The sequence below is a fragment of the Perca flavescens genome, chromosome 7 (assembly GCF_004354835.1).
Source record: "Perca flavescens isolate YP-PL-M2 chromosome 7, PFLA_1.0, whole genome shotgun sequence".
Lineage (NCBI taxonomy): Eukaryota > Metazoa > Chordata > Actinopteri > Perciformes > Percidae > Perca > Perca flavescens.
Genome location: NC_041337.1, coordinates 14,919,784 through 14,934,660, shown reverse-complemented (window position 1 = coordinate 14,934,660; position 14,877 = coordinate 14,919,784). Strand labels below are relative to the sequence as shown.

At 38.1% G+C, this 14,877-nt stretch overlaps 2 protein-coding genes across 2 annotated transcripts; one reads left to right on the top strand and one right to left on the bottom strand.

Annotated features, from left to right (window-relative positions):
• Positions 1 to 1,401: 1,401 nt before the first annotated feature.
• fmodb (fibromodulin b) lies at positions 1,402 to 4,575 on the top strand. The gene is made up of 3 exons (XM_028584038.1): positions 1,402 to 1,457; positions 2,379 to 3,272; positions 4,287 to 4,575. Exons 1-3 carry the CDS (start codon positions 1,451 to 1,453, stop codon positions 4,436 to 4,438), a joined length of 1,053 nt encoding a protein of 350 aa, XP_028439839.1. The 5' UTR covers positions 1,402 to 1,450; the 3' UTR covers positions 4,439 to 4,575.
• Positions 4,576 to 6,662: 2,087 nt separating this feature from the next.
• On the bottom strand, positions 6,663 to 13,750 carry csf1b (colony stimulating factor 1b (macrophage)). The gene is made up of 9 exons (XM_028583947.1): positions 13,545 to 13,750; positions 11,747 to 11,866; positions 11,563 to 11,625; positions 11,258 to 11,428; positions 10,886 to 11,087; positions 10,661 to 10,797; positions 7,177 to 7,220; positions 7,053 to 7,090; positions 6,663 to 6,907 (listed from the first exon to the last, which is right to left on the bottom strand). The coding sequence occupies exons 1-8, from the start codon at positions 13,584 to 13,586 to the stop codon at positions 7,054 to 7,056; spliced, it is 816 nt and encodes a 271-aa protein (XP_028439748.1). The 5' UTR covers positions 13,587 to 13,750; the 3' UTR covers positions 6,663 to 6,907; position 7,053.
• Positions 13,751 to 14,877: the final 1,127 nt, after the last annotated feature.

Sequence of the window (14,877 nt, the reverse complement as noted above, 5' to 3'; positions counted from 1 at the left end):
GCTATGTAAGAATAATCAGAGAGTAACCTCCTAAAATTGATCATCAACTAAAATAAAAAAAACAATCTGCAATCTTTTTTAATGCAGGAAACATTAGCTGAAGGCTAAACGTCATGCATCATAATATGATTAAAAATGTTATGCTGCAACGGTGCTTTGGCTCAAAATGCTATAAGCTATCTAAAAACTGGTATTGGAAATTACCAGCACTATTTTTGTTGCTTTAGTTAGTTAGTGTCCTTAAACGTAGAATATATAATTTTCAGCTGCTAGGGGTCTCTCAATGAAAACAATAACAAAAGACGGAACTATACCGTCATTGCAGTCAGTTTTAAAAAGTAAATTTATGACAGACATGGCATACGCCCACAATGCCTGATGCATGCACAAAGGAGATATGATGCCATTGACGGGTGACTAAATAACTTGAAAAAATTTTAATAAAATTAAAGCATTCTTTGGGTTTGAACATTGTTGGAAACATTTGGGATAGTGTAAGTACACAACTCAACAAAATATATAACATGGGTCTAGTCGTTTTTAGACAGAAAAGTTACATATATCTTTAAGATTGGATACACATATGTGAAATATCACCACTCTCTGAACTTCTCATTTTTAATTCATTCCTAAGCAGAAAATTCACAAATATGTTGTAGCATTTTGTTTTGATTACACTCTTTGATTACACGCTCACAACAGCAGAACTCCTCAGGGATCAACGTTTATTATGGACTGTCACATGATTGGGACTATGTCGGCTTTTAGGCTTTTTAGGCTGTAGTTGAATCCATGAATATTTGACGCCGACATAGAATGTTTTGGATTAAACATGTTGCTCTAATTACAAGACAATATTTCCAGCTTTTGCAGCCTGTTTTAATTCAGACTGTCTTTGTGGCTCAGTCAGAGATACACACGCGCGGAAAACAAAGCTGTCTTTCCAAATACTGAATTGTAATGCCTATTGTATGAAGTGGATTATAGGGGGATTGTTTGATCATAACTGAATGATAAATCCAACATCAAAGTTTTCCTGGAAACCTTTTTATTTCCCCCACCAATTACTGCTACTTTGGATACATTTGTGAGGAAGGATTTCTATTTATAAGTAATGGTATCACAGTTGTAACAGAATGATAAGCAGTACTTAGAAAATATGATCATGCAACATCATTTAGGAAAAAAAAGAGTATTGTTTTAGACTTAAGGTAGTTTTCAAAGAATGTCATGCTGTGACTAAAAACCTGCCAAGTCCTTTGTGCAAAAGAGTCCCATCTGTGTATCTTCACATCATCTGTCCTCTCATGTAATTGTTTGGTGATTAAAGTCTGAACAACTTCCATTTTTAAATCAACATGTCATCTTTTACTTCCTCCGAGCAGATTGGGAGGAAAAAAAACATAATCCTTGAAACTCTGCCTCCAATTTTCCTGCTCCAGTGGAGAACATGAATGGTGAGGCCCATTCATTCAAGACAATCTGCAGAATCATAACAGTGCTCTCCTGTTTGCAGGCGCCACCACAAACATATGTTAACTTTCTCTACAGTTTGAACATTGTAATTGACAAAAGTAGTGAGTACCTGAAGCAGGCAGGAACAGAGACATAAATATGAAAAACATGTTTAAGGAGCGAGCATGATTGTGGACAAATAACAGGGGTTGTCATACATTTTACATGTTGAAACATACAGTGAATAATAAGACAAAAACATGCTGCAATTTAAGAGTTCGATTTTAAACTTGAACAAAGCTGCATAGTTTTATATAAGAAGAAATACACCACTAATTACAGCGTTTAGCCTGGTTCGTTAAATTCTATATAAAGTAACCCCCCACACTCTATAACCTCCACACAATGAACAGCAAGCCAGACTTCAAGTGGTTGTCCTAATGATAAGGCAAAACAAGGCTGTTAAAAAGCAGATGTCTGCACCGGGGCACAGATGGGATTGATATGGACATGGCTGGAGGTGCTATGTTGTAATATAGTCTTTACATGCTGAAAAATGTATGTCCTCTAATGAGAGTGTGTGTCTGGGGCAGGGCTGCAGCTACGTAGAAAGGGGGGATATTTATTCTATGCCAACAACATATACTACTTAGTCTGAAGAAGACTCAGGCGACGTGAGCAATGGGGGGAAACAACGTCTCTGATCAACCAACCGGTAGGTATTTTGTACCTACTGTACATTTTAAAAGTGGAGCAGAGAGAAGTAATTACTGGAAAATTACTGAACTATTTCAGTGTTAGTAGCCAAACATTTCATATTATGAGTGTATTACAGATTTAGGATTGGGTCAGTAGGTAATATCCTAAATTTGATTTCATATAAACTTTAAATTATATCTTTTTCTTCCTTGGTTTTCTATTAGTGATCATGTGGACAGTGGTGCTCTTCCTCATTATGGGAATCGTGGATCTGAGCATCGGCCAACATTACAGCCGGTTCCAATGGCTGTCACATCTGCGAGGGCGGTGGCGGCACACTGGCTGGCGGGTTGAGGATGTGGACTGCCCTTTGGAGTGCGACTGCCCCTCAACCTTCCCCATTGCTATGTACTGTCATGGCCGCAACCTTCAGCATGTTCCCTACATCCCCTCACATATTAAGTATGTCTACCTGCAGCACAACCAGATCACCGGCATCCAGGACGGGGTGTTTGACAATGCTACCAACTTGGTCTGGGTTGTGCTGTTTCACAACCAGCTCAACTCAGACAAGATCGGCAAGAATGTCTTCAGCAAGCTCACGCACCTGGACCGGCTCCTCTTGGATCATAATGAGCTTATACGTGTGCCTCCCAACCTGCCCATGTCCATCACAGACCTACGACTTGGTCACAACAAGATCCCAAAAATCCTCTCCAAGTCATTCGAGGGGATGGCCAACCTCACCACCCTTCAGCTCCAAGCAAATGTCATAGAGGACATTGGAGGTGTGTTCAAGGGACTGAAATCTCTGACTATGCTGGATATGAGGAAAAACAGGCTGAGGAAAATCCCTGACAACCTCCCAGAGAGGCTGCAGCAGCTCTACCTGGAGTTTAATAAAATAGAGAGCGTGCCAGCGGGATTTCTCACCATGAATCCCAAACTGCAGTTTGTCCGGTTGGCTCATAACAAGCTAACAGATAAAGGACTTCCATCCAATGTCTTCAATATCAGCACGCTGATTGAGCTTGACCTTTCTTTCAATAAACTGGAGAAGATCCCTGTTGTCAGTCGGAACCTGGAGAACCTTTATTTGCAAGCCAATAAGATCAAAGGTATGGACACTTCTCTGTTACTATAACATGTAATACAAAAGTAAAGTAATGATCCTAAACATATTAAATTGCCAGTTTTCTTAGCATATACACAAGAAGCTACTTAACTCAGAATTAACTGTTATAATTGGGTCTGCTGCTCACTCAGTTATGAACTGAGCGCTTAACAACACACAAGTGTCACTTTTCTTAAATGGCACAAATGTGGGTGGAAGGTTGAAACTTTTGACCCACCTACACGACTGGATTTGGGAAATAAGGTCACAAAATAAACAAGGAAGTTTGATAGTATTTGATTTAAAGGAGTTGATATCATTTGCCTCTTTGCATCCTTTATAGAGTAGACAGTCACACTTTAGTGAGCCCTACAGCAACTTTATGCACTCCAGTTATTTGTGTAGGTTTGAAGTAGTAGTGAAGTTCAGACATGCACCAGTTCACCCATATTGTTTTTAGCTGGTTTTCCCTGGACCATTTAAATGCATTTAGCAGTCCAACATTATAAAACTTAATATTTTTTTTGTCGTCTTCATTTCTTAGAGAGTTCAAGGCCACGCCCCAACGCTGATGTAACACCGCACATCACTTTTGGGGTGGGGACTGAGCTTGCAGCAAAGCAAAGTTGTTAACCATTAGATGACAGCAAAATACTCTTTGAAATGATGCCTTTCCCCTGAAGTAGGGGTTTTCCATAAACTCATTCTTCAGTGGAAGCTCACACACATTACGGACTAGGCAATACATAAGTTCTGAATAGAAAATGAAAGCTCCAGAAAAAACAGTCTTGACTGAGTTTAATCAAACAAGAGTATCTTTAATATAGAAATGTGAGAACCAACTTCCAGCAGGAAAATTCAGCAGTACTTATTCAGGTTGTTGGCTTGGTTTGATAGGACACTGTGATGTGAATACATTGGTTCCTGCTTGACACGACTCACAGAACGACTTATAGACTTGTAGACTTTTAGAAAACATGTAGCCACCTTCATATTTATCTCCTCATGTGCCTTTCAGAGTTCTCCCTGGGCAGTTTCTGCGGTGCAATCGACATTACAAACTTCTCCAGGCTAAGAATGCTGCGTTTGGATGCCAATGAGATCAGTGCCAAAGACATTCCTGCTGAGGCTGCCTACTGTTTGCGGCTTGTTGCCTTTATAGATGTGTAGCGCTTCCTGCTCTCTCTCTCTCTCTGTCTCTGCTTTCTCTCAACTCATCCAGGGTGTTGCTCAGTCTGTTACAATCTGACCTCGTGTCACCTGTCACTATATTTCAATTATAGTACAGTCTATTCCATCAAAGCATATTTGAGACAATATATTGTTAAACTGTTATGAGAGCTATTATTATTATTATTATTATTATTATTTTTTTTTTTTTTTTTTTGTATTTTTATTTTTATTTTTTTTCAAATGATTAAACAGTTCCAGTATTATTCAACGGGAAATACCAGAGCTGTATAGTCACGTTTCCAGATGACAGGCATACGAATGAGAAAAGCCCAGATGACTGACATCCTTTCCACAACCTAATTGGATTATCAGTTCCAGTATTCTGGCAAAAATATAACTCGAAGCATAAATACAATGTAGCGGATGACAAGTTCTACTTGTGTCATGTCTGGCAAAGTATAACCTTTATAAAACTTCCTGTCATCAGTGTGAGATTCAGTTTGGATCTTTGCCTCCACCATGTGGCACAAGGTGATAAAACAGCAGGTTGAGCAGCTATTTGTCAAGGTTCCTTTAACATGTGATCAGTGACAGTACTGTTTGACTGTGCCAGCCATCTATGGAATACTATTTGTTGTGTGATCAAGTGTTTGTGTCTATAATGGGTGAAAAACATGTATTCCTCCTCAATTGAGCCTCTGAATTATCCAAAGATAATCATATATTGGTATCAAGACTGTGATAACTATATCTAATAACTGTTTTTGTAATTTTTTTTACCTGTAGTGTGTGTTTTGGTAACTACAAAACACTCACTTTTTAAAATACTTTTTGGGTTGTAATTTCTGAGCCCATGTGTATTGTAATTATCTGTGCTTGACAGTCAGTAAGCTAATGTCAGGATTTATAATATGAGAATTGGCACAATTCCGTTTGTATCCACTTAGCAGGAAAGCTATGAAATATACATTTATGTGTGAATCTTTTATCTTGGAATCCACCACTTTGAACCTATTATTACATTGGAAAAAAATCTGTTTCCAGAGTTATTTGTGCCCCTGACTGTTGACAGTGACATATTTTTAGTAGCTACAACATGTTTTGTTTCCTCTAATTTGAAGGTAAAAGTGGCAGAGAGATTGGGTTAAAGGAAAAGGGCGGCAGCCCTCTTGACAACTCTAACTGGTCTTAGGCAGATCCCACATATTTATTGTTGAAGACAACTTGCCTTTTCGTCTTGCACAGCTGCCTTTAATCCTCTGCAGTAAGGCACTAAAGTGAATTACAGAAATACTTTCCTTGTTTTGTAATGGAGCAAAGTTTAAGGATTGAAGAATGGATTACTGCCAGTGCAATAGCGGTTTGCGTACTGATAAGCGGTAGCCTGTGAAATTAAATTTGTTATAAATAATGATATATTGCTGGCTGCACACGGTTGTGCAGAGGCTGGGAGGCTGTTTTTTTTCCTCCTCTGTTTCGTACACAGATTCTTAAAAAACAAAATAGAGGCCAGCACACATGCACACAATCACATGTGGGAATTTTTCACTGAGTAAACATGAGTGAACGTCATGACAACATGAGGGAATGCATGTGCACTGCCCTCTCTCTCTCTCTCTATTATCCTTATCCAACAACTCCTGTCACGCCCTGTGAAGTAAAGACATTTCTTGTGTAGCTGCAGCAGGGACTGGTGTGTATCTGTTGGGATCGTATCTCAACCTCTCTGCCAGTAACAACAGCTTGGTGTGTTTTATCATTAACAGAATCTTCTCCAGAGTTGAAACATACTGTTGTGTTATAAAACTGGATATACAAATCATAGCTTTTTTTTTAGTTAACAGCATGAAGACTGTGATCAATAATGTAGGCTGATAATGAGGGGAACTGAAGTGCTTTCCAAAGCACAAGGAACGACTGGCTTGACAAGGATAAAACATTTTCTGACTCCTCATAAAGTATAAAGTCAAACAGCATGTGGGCTATTAGCCTTAATCCTTTAATTACGTTAATTTCTGCTCTTAAAATGGGATTCCATTGTGCTCATATGCACTGATAGCTGGAAAGCATTATATTTCAGATTTGGTATCAATGAAACCTTTATTATCATTACAGTGATTAAATAGAGTCAAACTAATAAATAACTTGTGGAAATATTTGGTAAACAACATTACAAACAGTTGGTTAAGTGGTAACAAATGGAGACACATTCAACATATATAACTAGTGTAAAAATAAAACATTTTAGTGAAAACATATCTGCAATACATAATGCATAAACATAATATACATACCATATTATTCCAAATAAAGCCCATCTTTTTTGCTCTCAGTCAAAGCCAAGCTTCTGATTAAATAGGTGAGCATGATACATTACACAATACTGATATGAAAACTTGTTCAGGATTAAAATGTGCAGCTTCACAAGTGATCCGTCTGCTGCTGCAGCGATGAGCTCTTTGCTGCCTGTGGAGGGAGGTATAAAGATGGTTTTGCACTGCAGTCAAACTTTACATCGAGGCGGACACAGGTGTTTGTTTAAGACATGTGATGCAAGCTCCAGCTGTTTAACTGTGAGGAACACTTTGATGTAGTTGAGAATCATACTCACATTATTGTGGCTCCATCTCTATGTCCTGCAGGTCTCTCCTTTGATCCAGATGACAAAGGAATGCATTAGGATTAGTTCAATAAACATGAAAAGACTGATCATTTTTGATTCAGTATGTTCTTACCTTAAGTTTGTATATGATCTTGATCTGTGAGGGTTGTGAATTCTCTGTTTTGGAAAGAAAATACTTTATGAAATAAAAGTAATAGTATGAGTAATACAATGAGTAATAGATTGATTCACAAAATAACAGAGGGACACATCATTTCTTAAATTCTGAAGAAACTAAATCATTTGCAAACAATTAGCTTGAGTTCTGATGATGACAGATAATGACAAATCAGGAGGCAAGCGATTGACAGGGTTGTGTGTGAAGATTGAGACAAAATAAACTATTTTGCCATATTTTTGGCAAAGATAGGACAGAGTTGGAACATACTGAGCACACAAAATGACAGTAAAAAGTAATGCTGCAAGAAATAGAAATGTTTTATGGGTGATTCAATATTTTTTTCCCACAAAGAAAATTTATTATTGAAATCCACTGCTGTGATTCCAAGCTGCGAGACAGGCTCCATTCTCCTTGACTGAGTAAACAAAAAGCCGTTTATGTGACTGTTTACAGCCATATAAAAGTGAGCAGCGTCATCGAGAAAAGGAGAAAGCATGGCTAGCAGGCTAAGAATGACATTCCACAAGTTGAGAATTATAAACCACGTTCTATTATACCCAGTGCTACCAATTTGTATTCCTTCAAAGATGTTGCACAACTGAGATTAGCTACAGAATGGATTAAAGATGGATACCTTTGCTTTTCTGATTTGGAAGGTATAGGTTTAAAACAAATTATAATTACTGGACTTTCCTTATGTATCTTCTAGAAAGTTGAACAACGAAATGAAAGATAATTACATAGTAAGAAACGTATCTAAATCATTGAATTCCATTCACAAATACTTTGGATTTAGCCAGTATTCTTTTTTTAGCGCCTATTAATATTCCTGACTTTGAATGTACCTTCACAGATGTGGAGTTCAGAGATTGGAAGGCAGCTGGCATTACAAAAATTCATGAGATATGTGTGGGTGGTACATTAAAGTCCTTTCAACAATTACAGGAAGAGTATCACCTTCATTGAATACATTTTTACCCGTTACCTACAGATAAGAAGTTACCTAAACTCAGTTCCATATTATAAAAGTGGGGCAAATATCCTTGATAACCTTATTATAAAAGCAGCCACACTAAGTAAAAAAGTGATGACTTATAAATGTGAACATCTGCTTATGAATGATAATACTAAAATAAATATTAAACATAGCTAGGAAAAGGACTTTGATGAACCCCTTGATGACCAGATATGGAGTAAAGTTTTGTACAATGCCAAAAAAATTACTAGTTCAGATAAGTCACATGAAACACAATATAAGATAATTAACAAATTACATGTGACTCCAGAAATACGTAGTAAATATCATGATTCATGCTCTGCAACGTGTCAAAAATGCCATAAAGAAGTAGGCACTTATTTTCATTTAATGTGGTCATGTTCTGTGATCAAAGTATTTTGATCCTCTTTTCAGACAGAGATTGAGAAATTTCTTGATGTTAAAATTGCATTGGACCCAAAACTTTACATTCTTGGTGTAAACTCCATGCCAGCATCCCTCCTAATCTGCTGCGTGTATTATGTCACTGCATGCAGTCAGTTAAATAAGGATATAAACAACCAAAACCTGTCTAGTCTTGTTAATTGTCAGCCCAAAAGTCCAATCAGATTTTGAACTTTGAACAAAATAGGATCAATTCATAATGGCAAGCTAATGTATCTCTTTCCCCTTCCTCATTTAAATGAATCAACTGCAAAATTTGGTATGATTAGTCTTACCGATGTCCAATGTTTCCTGTCTACCTGATACATATTCCTTGTTTGTCTACTGAGTACTGCTTAGTGTTTGAAGTCTAGACAGAATCTGATTTCATAATCAAAACCTGTGTTTGAGAGACCAGCTTCTGACTAATAAAGTCCTATTAGTGCATTAAGTTGAATGAGCCACTCAAATGGAGTCATTTGTTTGCCATTAACTCACCACTTGTGTCGAGCTCTAATGTAATTAAATACGAAATGTCACTGACATAAGTGTCCTTCAGTTAGTGCAAATGTGAACTAAAATCCACCATGTTTGTGAAAGGATTAAACACAGTGTGCCACTCTGACTGTCACCTGCCAACTGGTGCCTTTCTATGAGCCTCAGCAGTTGAAATTGAACTATCTGAAGAAAAAAAAGCACCAAATAGCCTTAAATAGGAGAAACACCATAACGTTGTATTTGCAGACATTTGTGCATGTGTTGCTACAGAATAGCACTTTTGCTCTCACCAGTAAGTCCAGCCTCCACCATTTTTTGTTATGCTTAGTATTCACCAGTGAGGGAGGGCTCGGTAATGGCAAAACCATTCCCGATAGTATATGATTTCTTCACAACTAGCCTATAACGAGCTGTAGACACAGACACCTTATAAAGGAAGGCTGTAATTCCAGGAATACACTGCAGTTGGTACTGTTTCAGGGCTTTTACTTTATTGGGTTCTGATGCTCTTTTGTTTGTTTCATGTTTTTAATAGGGTATAAAGGCATTGTGATTGCTGCAGTATTCATTTTGTGAAATAATTTAGAGTTGTTTGATAACAAATACTAAATTATGTTAAAAGGGCTTTACTGAAGATTCAGAAAAAAAGTGGTCTGCGATTGCCTCCACACGGCTCTCACGGACGGCCCTCTGTGTCTGGTACAGACGCACAAGGCACTCACATGCACTAACATGCACAGGCGGTCGGACCCGCAAACAAAAAAAGAACAAAGAAGCTTGGATTACAACACACTCAGAAATAGTTGTTTGCGGCTAAATTAATGTTTTGAATGTCCAGTACAACCCCTTTAAGGTCATTAAAGGTGGCCCCTGTGATTCTGTAAAAAGATTGTTGATATTTGAACTCAACACCCAAAGAAATACACCCCTCCCATCAGTGCTCCTTTAGAACGATAACGTGCCAGATTTACTGTCCCTCACGCTCCCGCTGCCTTTCTCTTTATATAAATTTACCATTTTTCACTATCAACTTTTCTCTGTCCTATGCACCAGCCTGAATGTAATAGTGTTGTGGGGCTCAGTCTAGCCACTTTGTTTGTGTACCATTTACAAAGCCAGGGCTGTGAACACTGGATTTTATTTTTAGGGTACACACAGATCGAAGCGGACCGTAAGGAGATATTCGCTAAATTTGACAGTATCGGGAAAAAAAAAAATCACAGACTCCACCTTTAATAAATAAGGACAAATGTGGATTGTGAGCCTTAGCCAGTTGAAAACTAACACTGTGAGTTATTATTATTTGTATTAATAAGTGATAGCGCCAAATAGCCCCAAATAGGAGAAGGAGCATAAATGCACATATTAGCTGGTACTTTTGCAAGAGGGAGTGCCCCAGAGAGCACAGGTTGGCTTCCCAGGCCTGCTTAAGTGCAATATGACTGGAAGGCATGAGTTAACTTTATTTATTTTTAGGCACATCTGATTTAGAAATCATCAAAACAGAAACACTGGTACCTTTTGTGTGATGAGACAGTAGAGAGTGAGTATGAACAGCAGTCCTCCGCAGATAGAGACAATGATGAAGCCAAGCTTGTACAGGTCTCTGACTGGTCCTCTCTGCGAGGCCTTCTCTGAGTTCCTACCATGACTGTCTGTAGAAAAAGACACATATTCTGTCTTCTCAGTGGCTCCACACATCTCCATCATTCATCACAGATATTTTGCAGAAGAGATTCCCACCTGTAAAATGTTGTGTGGTTGACTCTGTGTATAGCTCTGTGGTAGAGCCAAAGACTTCTGTGTATTCCTGCTGGCATCTCCAGTCTACTGGTGCGTCGCTCGTCGTCACCAGCTCCCAGTAAACGGACAGCACTTCTGAAGCCTTCTGCAGGGCCTCTGAAGTAGACCCTCTGTAGAGCATCTCAAAACTCTCTGGCTTGTCCTACGGCAGATTCCGATCAACATACTTTAAATGATTTCACAAGTATTTCAGATTTATTTCTTCGCACCGGGCAATCCCTCACATCACATATTTCTTCTTCATGTTTTGTATTATAGAAATGTAATCCTTCAGTCTTGAGAAACAGGCTTCACTTAGAAACAAACACTCACCTCAACCTCTTCATTAATCTGAGGCACACATTTCTGAGAATAGATGTTGAGGATAAGTGCTCTCAGAGACTGAACGTAGCCATCATTGACTGAACCCCGACTGTATTTGAAGTGGGTGGTAAGGAGCTCCAGGATCCAGGGTAAAGCAGCTTTTACAAAGCAACATTTGCTCTGTGGGAAATCAGAACACAAGGTAATAAACATGAAACACGATACAACTAATAAAAAGTTGAAAAGTTGGAAAGTTGGAAAGTGAATCAAAGGTTTGGGAAGGAAGCAATCCCATAAAACAAATGCTACCTTACCAAATTTCTCGGTTCTATGAATGTGTAGGTTATCGAGCACCCACTTCTCAACTGGTTATCCATCTACAGATACAACGACAACAACAACAACAGGGAGATTTCAGCATGGTCGTGTAGCGCAATCGCCAAATTGTTCAAGATGTTGATTCAACAAATGTGTTTCTAATGTTATTTCAACGCCTACCAGATGCCTGACTGTCAGCAGGTGCTCCCTCGTGATGGAATGTCTGCATGGACCAGGGACTTCAGCCATAGTCAGAGGGAAGCTCAGGAACACAAGTACACACAGACACTTTACCTGCAACTAACACAATGATACATTATCTTCATGTAAACCACACATTGTCTTCACTTCCCTCAGGGCTTTGAGGGGGGGGCTGACACACACGTGGACATTTACTCGGCTGAAAGGTGCACTAATTCATTTGATATACTGGTACTTGACAAACATTACTCAAGTAGATTATGCATGCAAAAATAGAGAAATGAGCAATGCTCTCAACCACCAACTCAACCATCTCAACATTAAGGGCCAATGAGGCATCCTGACCTTAACCATTTCAATATGAATGCACTCCACATGGTAGTCGCTCTCAGATTCAGTTTTTCCTCCCAAATCATGATCATCTTTCCTTTATAAAAGAACTTTCGTATTTATGATTTTACAAGGAAAACCAAGTTCAAAACAAACCTTAATGAAATTTCCACTTAATTATGCCAAAACATTTAAACAGTTTGCATCCAAGCAATTCCTGCATTTCCATCCAAATATACTTTACAATGTGTTGAATAAAGTACAAGTACATAAGAAAAGTGTCTCCGTTACAGCAACAACAACACTTTTTTTTTTCAACCCCAGCACACTATTTGTTTGTTATAATCCTGCTTCTTGACTTGGGTTAAAGTGTCAGGTTTCGTGTAAAATTTTGGCAATACGCACAGCGCTTCGCTGCAATGCTACCAGTGACAAATGCTTAACTGTGAGTGACATCAGAGGAACCTAGCCTTAGTTAGATAACTCTCCTCTACGGTCAAACAGTGCCCTCTACCACAGAGGCTTAGCCTGGGAAAGCAACATGCACAGACTCTTCCTGTATCTGATGATGCCTGCTACCAACCACCTTTTGGCAACTGTAACAGTAACATGGGATCCAGATGGACTTAATCCTTCTACTGAGGATTAAAACATGGTGATGCGCATATGTTCCTCAAACTACAGGCAAAATGTCTGCACTGGACGGTATTCCTTGAAAAAAAATCATATTGACTGACTTGACCTGTGGGTTTGCAGCAAACAGTCAAGACAGATGCCAGCGAAACACTGAATTGAAACAATAAAACCTGATTTATTCATTGCTTGGTCCTCTTCTGAGATTGACTAAGACACAAAAGGCAATTATTTTAAGCCACCAGAGATGACAAGTATTCCTTTCATATTTTGTTGTCTGTTTCTAATATAATGCTGAGCTGTACACTTTAACCATTCTTAAGGTTTTTGAATTATGTAACATACACACTTTCTGCAAAGATGATGTGTGTTAAGGTGAGCATGTGTCATAATTTGTTATGAATCTATTATCTATAATATTGTGCCATCATGGTTTTAACTATTAAAGCTAACAAGAATACGAATCTGGCATTTGAATGTCTGAGAAGAAAAGAAAGTGATTTTCCAAGTAAAGCAAGATGCTCTTTATGAGCTGAAAGACTATCATGCCAACCTCTGACTGTTATTGGGAACCCACTTGATGACTGATGGACTAATGGTAATCAAATTAATGTAATCTAATAAAACTATTGATGTGACTGGTATGTGGTAAATGCAGAAGCACATGACGAAAATGTCACCTGTCACATGATTTCCCAAATCAAGCAAAAAACTTCTACAAGCATGCCCTATTCTTTTTTTGCATTGAGTGTATTGATGTTTTTTTTTTTTTTTTTTTTTTTGCTGCAGTGATTATAGAAAGGTTCTCACCTACCTTAGCTTTGCTCTGAATCAGGGTTGACACAAGGATGGTCATCTGGTACGTGTTTGACAATGGAAAACACCAGACTCCTCTGTCACACACATTGAAGCAAAGAGATCCTTTTCATATATTCAGTTCCACTCCACAGAAAGGAATTTGCTGTTAAGTAAATTTAACACTTCGTCATGTGGCGCTGCTCTTAAAGGCATTGTCTGATGTGCTCCTCCTGCACAGAATGAGTTCAAACCGAGACTAACTGTTGCGGCTGAAAGACAACCCTTTTTAAAGACCGCCCACCTCTTCTCTATGTGACAAAATACTGGTCTCTACAGATGTGTTATGGCAAATTGGCTTTTGGGTTGTAGAGTCATGACATGAGTCTTCTTAGGGAATTATTAAAATTACAAATTGGGCAAATAAACCTTGTGGGAGCTTGAAGTGGATGCTGACAACATCTGTTCTCGTTCTAAAAGCTCTATCCCTGGGAGGCAATTTGCATTGAAACACTGGTTGACATGTCAACTCTAAGCAAAACAATTTTGATGAAGGGCTTTTCTGAATTCTTCTCAAAGATCAATGGTCTCCAACAGAGAGAGAAAAACAGTCAGGAAGTGCATTACGATGCTTTAAATTCCAACACGTAACATCGTTAAGTCATGTAACCGAGTCCTTTTTTTGTCCTACTGTGCATGAAATGCACTGTTTTCATAGTTTAGAAATGAATCAGTGGGAGGAAGTAAGTGCATTTACCATGGTAAATGGTCATAATTATTAAATTCTGAGGTGTTTCCATTTTGTGCTACTTTTGACCCCACTACATAGTTACTATTTACTTTGCGAGTTAACCTTTTACAGAAAATATGAAACATTTAATTTTTAGCAAAATAACAAGTATAAGTAGATATCCCCTAATTAAATATAATGTAGTTCAAATTAGCTCTACCTCCAGTAACAACACATTAAAATGCTGTTTACTTGTTAAGACATCAATAATAATAAATTAATAACCTAACATATAACAATATAACACTGGACGGGGCCATTCTGTGTAATGAGTATTTTTTGATACTGTTTAATTAGCCACACCATTGCCGTTGCGTTGTGCTGCTGAAGTAAATACACATTTGAGCACCAAGTGTGTATTAATCTGCTGGGGAAATAGTCCCCAACAAATTCACTATTTACTCCTGTTTGAGTAATACTTACTAAAAACCACATTGCCCAGCGGTTATAGGAAATTAACCATTAAAAATTTAAACGATAGCCTATATTTGTGAGCCAATTTAAAAGATTTACATTTTCAGGCGAAATATTAATTTGCAGTGGAATTTTTACTTTACAAATT